The 7,113-nt window shown below is 34.8% G+C and overlaps 1 protein-coding gene across 1 annotated transcript; it reads right to left on the bottom strand.

The window, feature by feature from the left end:
• Positions 1–265: 265 nt before the first annotated feature.
• LOC149842852 (cysteine proteinase inhibitor 5-like) lies at positions 266–628 on the bottom strand. The gene has a single exon (XM_090000747.1). The coding sequence runs from the start codon at positions 626–628 to the stop codon at positions 266–268; it is 363 nt and encodes a 120-aa protein (XP_089856873.1).
• Positions 629–7,113: the final 6,485 nt, after the last annotated feature.

Here is a 7,113-nt window from a genome sequence, read left to right as displayed (position 1 = left end):
CAAAAACGAGAAAGAAAAAAAGGAGTTCTCTAGAATCATATAAGCACCAACATGTCATATCCTTCACTTCCAAAAGAATTGAAATACACAAATTTTCTTCGTGGATAGGGTTAACAACTGGTTTATTCCATATCACATTCAAATGAATGTGTTATCATCATATCACAATAGAATTGCTTTATTCCAAATGAATGTGTATCATTCTATCACATTGTTTATTTTGTAAAAGCTATTCATATATAAGATGCTGAATCCCTGTCTGTGATTACAGTGGCATAAAGTAACCCAAGTTGAGGACAGGGGGTTGGCCAGGTGCCGACAGATCTTGGAAGACTTCACTCTTGTAAATGTTTACCGCATAGCCATTGTGAACCTTAATGACCAATCGGTATGTGTAATGCTCGGTGCCACGATCCAGTACTTCTGCTTCCACCACCTTTATGAACTTAAGGTAAGCATGATTCTGTTCATCGTACCTTTTCACAGCGAATTCTCCCAAGTATTGTACATGGCCGTCCTCAACGTTCGGGACAGGAACCCAACCATATGATTTGGAAGGATAAGCAGTGGCAGCCAAGGCCATTGCTGCCACCATTGTCACCACAAGGAAATGAAGGAAGCGTCCCATGACTACTAGGAAAGCTCTTTAGAAACAACGAGTTGATGGAAAGGAACTGATCTTGTAAGGATTAAAGATGAATGGATGAGTGATATCCATATATTTCATGGCCCCATATTTATACGACAGTGTCGTCATATTCAACCAACATGTAAACGTAATACTGCATGTTGATAGCGTCGACCATCCAGAAAAAATGTGGCTACAAGTTATCTGTGATGACCATGACTTTTTTCTTTTTTAATTTTAACCAAAGCCGCGTAGACTTCCATGCACCTTCTTTTAATCATAAAAAATAGACTTACTTCATTTCCATCGATGGAGAGTGAGTGCGAGTCTCTCTCTATCTCTATCTCAATTTTAATCAGGACGCAGTAATAGTTGGTCCATCTTAATCAGGATTCAAAATCCACTGTTCGGTAGAAGTGGATATGTATTGAATATTCATTTAGAAACTGTCAAAGACTGAAATTCTCCGTGTATGACGCACCTAAGCTATGAATTTTCAAAATTTCTTGCGTTAGCAAAAATAGGCTTGAGTTGGTCATCCCCATTTAGTTAAAGGATATGAATTAGTCCCAGCCTGAGCTAGCTAGATCAGGTCGCATGTCCAATAATGGCCCACATAAACCTAAAAGCGACTATCCAAGGGGGTGGGTGTGATGGCCACCAAGGTGGAGAGAGAGGTATGGTTTTTCACATGGAGACTTTAATTTTGTGGTTTGGTGGTCGACTGATCACCATCTGGCCAATCCAACCAAAACTCATGTCACGGCCTTCCAAGCTCATTAGAGAAACCAGATCGTCTAAAGATCCTAGAAAATAAACTGATCCATGTTCAAGTTGATTATGTTGCTCTAAAGTCTAGGTCCAATCCCACTTCCTATCCGAAACTTGTGAGTAGTGGCCCTTTTAAGTGTTCAAATCCAGTTTATTTTTACATCTAAACTCATGGACATACTTGGTAGAATTTAGTACTACTGACCAGTTTTCTTGCCAGTTCTGTGTCCACATCCATCTAGCTTGGACCAATTCCTGATGCGGCCTGATTAATATTGTCTTGCTTCTCCAATTTCATTTAGTACCGGAGAGCATATGAGGTCATATTGTATTATAACCAATTCAGTCTTATAAAAATGACATGTTCTCACAAAAACTCACAAATATGCCAAAATCCGCTGCATCTCCAAAATAGTTGATTTTTGACTTTTTAGGACCATTTTACCTTTTGTATCTTATTTAGGTGGATCTCCTGCCGTTCGCACCAATATGTTGTGAACTTTCGAATATAGTTAAAAATTACCGAGGAGATTCACAACATAATTTTGTGAACCTCTTGACATTCACACAAACATGATGTGAACCTCCAATTACGGTTAAAATCACTGAGGAGATTAACAATATATTTGCACAGACCTCCACACATTCACACAAATATGTTGTGAATATATGAATACATGAATATATGAATATATGAATATATGAATATAGTAAAAATTACTGAGAAAATTCGCAACATATTTCTGTGGACCTCCTGGCATTCACACAAATATGTTGTGAACCTCCTAATATGGTTAAAATCACCGAGGAGATTCGTAATATATTTATGTGGACCTCCTCATGTTCACACAAATATGTTGTGAACCTCTTAATATGGTTAAAATTACAAAAAAGATTCACAATATATTTGTGCGGACCTTCTTACGCTCACACAAATATGTTGTGAACCTCTAAATATGGTTAAAATCAATGAAGAGATTCACAACATATTTGTGTGACACAATATATCGTGAACTTCCAACTATTGTTAAAATCACCGACAAGAATCACAACATATTTGTGCGGACCTCTTCACATTCGCACAAATATGTTGTGAACCTCTAAATATGATAAAAAATAAACTAAGGAGATTCACATGATATTTACGTGAGTCTGTCGGCCTTCCCACAAATATATTTGAAAAATTAAATATTAGAATCAATCAAAGGAGTTTCCCATGATATTTGTGCAGACCTACCGGCATTCACACAAATATCTTGTGAACTTAAAAGATTAAAATCAAACTATAGATATTCACATGATATTTGCATAGACCTTTCGACAGTCGCACAAAGTATCTTGACATCGTATAGTTACATGATTTCATACTCATATAAATACTTGTGTTTTTTTTCACTATGTTGTGAGTCCTCTCATGGATTTTAACCATATTTGGAGGTTCGTAATATATTTGTGTGAACATGAGAAGGTTCATGCAAATATATGTTAATATCCTTTGTAATTTTAACCATATTAGGAGGTTCACAATGTATTTGTGCAAACATGAGGGGGTTCTCACAAATATGTTGTGAGACTCCAAATATGGTTAAAATCACAAAGGATATTAACAACATATTTGCACGGACCTTCTCATGTTCACACAAGTATAGGTTCGCACAAATATGTTGTGAATCTCCTCAATGACTTTAAGCATAGTCGGATGTTCACAACACATTGGGGTGAACATTGAAAAGTTTGCACAAATATATATCTTGTTAATCTCCTCAGTGATTTTAACCATAGTCGAAGGTTTGCAATATATTTGGACGACCATGAGGTGATTCACACAAATACATTGTGAATCTCTTCGGTTATTTTAACCATATTTGGAGGTTTGCAATATATTTAGCAAATATGAGAAGATCCGCACAAATATATTATGAATCTCCTAAGTGATATTAACCATATTCAAGGGTTCACAATATATTTAAGAGAACGTGACGAGGTCTGCACAAATATATTGTGAATCTCTTCGATATTCAGATGTTTATAACATATTTTTGTAAATGTCAGGAGGTCTACACACATATGTTGTGAAGGGTAAAATGGTTCTAAAAAGTTTAGAATCAGTGATTTTGGACATGCGAAGAATTTTGACATATTTGTGGGTTTTTGCGAGAATGCATCATTTTTATTGGGAATTGAGCATAAGCAATGACAGTTATATACATAGTTACTAGGAAATAAAATGGTTATGAGAGGTGATGCATGAAGCGAAAGCTGGGAATCGAGTGCCAAAAAGTAATATGAAGCAGAAAGCGAGATACAATCGTGAAGCAATTATTCAAGTGCATTAAAAATGAAAAGAAAACCCCATAGAAAGCAATATGAAACGCAGGTGGAAGCAAATAATAAATAACATGAAGACAAATATAAAATGATAGAAAACTAACATGTAAGCTTGTTATAAAAAATTTAATAATTTTCTAATATGAAAAATATGAGAAGGAAAAAGTTAGAGCAAAATTTAAAGAAGTGAAAGGGAACTGATTTAAGAAATGAAGAAAAAGCAAACTTCCTACTAAAGAGAATCGAGTTTTTCATATTTTGAAAGAGGTTTCTCAAAGCTTCCATTTCATCCAGGAAAAGTGAGTTTTCCCATGTAAAAAAATGCTTCCTGTAACTGTGGTTATATACAATTTGACCTGATCTTCACTCCATTTATTATGGGCTGGCTTTTAATCCCACGGGTCTAATTAATCTTTCACCAAATATGCTCTATCCATTCAATTAGGTCATCCCAAAACAGATCGAGCTCAGGCTAGACCAGGTTCTTTTATAAGATCTGACCTGAACACGCCAATTTTGTTCCAGTATTCATCCCCTATGTTAACCCCATCATCGTATCCAATCTGAAAGGACCTTGTTGATGTATGTTGTTTTTATCCAATCTGGCCCTATAGATGAATTCATCATGGTCAATTTAATAAGAGTCAATTAATAAAGATGAAGCACAGGTCCATTTATATCAATGGGACGACAGCTTGTCAATAACGATGAAGCTGCACCAAAACGAGCTTGGCGGTGTACTATATTCAAGATTTTGAGAGAATGGTTGGGTTGATCAATAATTTGTTGATGGTAGTGGTTTCTATAGTTAATGATTATGCATTTATTTTAGCATTTAATTCATATTAATTCATGCATGATCCAATAAGAAATTGCATTAAAATCCCACATTTATTGTTAGTTTCGAGAAAACACGCGAAAAAGATAAAAATCAAAAAAAGCATAAATTGCAAGTTAATTTTGCGAATTAGTGTTGTTTAGAAATTAGTATTCATATTTTTTCTTTAGGATTTAGATTTTTTTTTCAGATTAGGCACAATAGTTTTTAGAAAGTCTTAGTAGTTTAGTAAATAGTGTAGGTTTTTTTTTGGAGTTTTTAGAAACATTTTTATAGAAAAGCTCTTTTTTGGAATTTGTAGAAATTAATAGGAGTTAGTAGCAAACTCCTCTTTAAATACCCTACATAGGGGTTTGAGAGAGGGGTCCTTCTTTGCTCACACGCACCCCTCTTCTTCTCAACCCCTCTCTTCTTCCCTCCGGTTCTTATTCCTCCTCTTTTCTTCTCCTTCCTTCTTCCTCCTTTCTTCTTCTTCCTCTTTCCCTCCGGAGGTTCTGAATCTTCTCACTGGGTGTCGTTGATGCAAGGGAGAGGCCACCTTCTTTCCCCAACCAAATCCACGTGAGCTACAACTGAGCTGAAGCAACGTCATCTGCATCCATCTGTTGTGATTTGCTAACCCTGCATCACAACACTTCTGTCACGTTTCTCTGCAACAATGCAAATTCATCTTTACTGCATTGTGTTTTTCACGTTTATTTCAATCCAGCACCTTGCATATAATACTGCATTAAATTTCATTTTGCAGTGCATGTGTTACTTAGGTTAGTCAATTTGCAATTGTTCTTTTTACTTATGCATTGGAAGCATTCTTGCAATTTGTTTTTAATGATTCTCTTTTGCATTTAGTTTCATTAGATCATTTTTGCATTTCATTTTACATATTGCATATTTTAAATTTAGCATCGTGTTTCATCATTTTTATCTGCATTTTATAATTTGCATATGTGTATTGTTTACTGCCATAGTTAACTCATTTTAATTCTTGCATTTTATATTTGCAATTTTGCCTCTTCACATTTCTGTAGTGTAGTGTTATTTGTTTTGTGTTGCTGCTTCGTGTGTTTCATGTTTTGCAGGAAAAGCATGGAGCGGGAGGCAAGTGAGTGAGACACATGGTGGTGCACATTCAATATGTGACATGAGGACACAAGTGCAAAAGACTTTTTATTTTTCTTTTAGAATTAGGAGTTTGAATTTTCATTTAATTTTGGGGTTTATAATAAAACCATTTAAAACCCTCTGCGTAGGGTAATTTTGATGTAACGGTTAAGTAGTTTATTTTCTCGTACTTTTTCTATTTTTGGCAATAAAGCATAGTTTAGTTTGTGTGTTTGAATATGAAGTATCCCCCATTCATTGAGATCGACCCTGACTCCACCACTCGTGTGAGACAGTTTTTATTTTTGGTGTTTGGCTTTCACGTTGCTTTCATTTAAAAATCTTTTGAAAAATATTTTCTCAAAAATAGACATCAAATTTTGGTGCCATTGTCAGGGAACGGCAAAATACAAATATTCACTTTATTGCCTTTTCTTTGTTCTCGTATTTTAGGTTGCTAGTTTACTTCGGTTAGTTAATTAGGATTACTTAGTTTGCTTTTCGTACTTAGGATTAAAACCACGTCTTTGCACAACATAGAGATCAATTTATTTTTCCTGCACAACCCACCTATTAGGATACCCTTAGAGGTGACTGTGCATAATTGGTACCATGCTCTTAGTTGGCTTTTCGCAAATTTCCTGCTGAGTGCAAGTGTGTGGTGTTTTGTTTATATCTAGATTTTCATTATTGCTTTTTATTTTACTCACTTTGTGGTTTGCATGATTTGGCCGCTTAGTGCGTTAGTTAGGCAGAAAACCCAAGTTTAGGATGTTTGTCGCACCGGTCTACTCCGTTGGTGCATGCAAGGTGTTATAATTTCATTTTTAATTTTAGTAGCAGAATATTAGTATAAGTACATAGTTATTGTTAGCATTAGGTTAGTTTAATCAATCTACTTAGTTCTTGCTAATTTTGTTTTAAGCGTAGTCAGATTTAATAGTTAATTTTGGTATTCATATAGACTTAGCTTTATTACTTGTCTTTTATTACCATTACTCACTTCGTTTTCGTGTTTTGTAGGTGATATAAAGCTACAATTTAAGTGCAATTCGTCCAACTGGTAGCGTATTTCATCATCAAAATGATGAAAATGCCCTTAGAAACTAGGGCTTGAGTCACTCTGTAGTTTTCCTTTCTTACTTGTTCAATTTGATTTCATTGTATTATTCTTTGTAATTGAACAAGTTTAATATCAATAAAGTGCAAATTTTAGATTTAATTGAGTGTACTTCGTTCCCTATGGATCGATCCGAACTCACCACGACAGTGGAAAGTCAGTTATTATTACTTAGTTGGCGATTTTTCAAAATACTTTGATAAAAATACATTTTAAAATTCCAATTACAAAAGTATGATCAATGACAATTCAGCATAATATCCTACAAATCGATATATGACAAATCAACATAATATATTACAAATCAATATTAACAACCGTTTACCA

Source organism: Nuphar pumila, chromosome 3, assembly GCF_984573655.1.
Source record: "Nuphar pumila chromosome 3, dmNupPumi1.hap1.1, whole genome shotgun sequence".
Classification (NCBI taxonomy): Eukaryota; Viridiplantae; Streptophyta; class Magnoliopsida; order Nymphaeales; family Nymphaeaceae; genus Nuphar; species Nuphar pumila.
The sequence above is the reverse complement of the archived record's forward strand: the minus strand, read 5'-3'. Positions and strand labels throughout refer to the sequence as shown.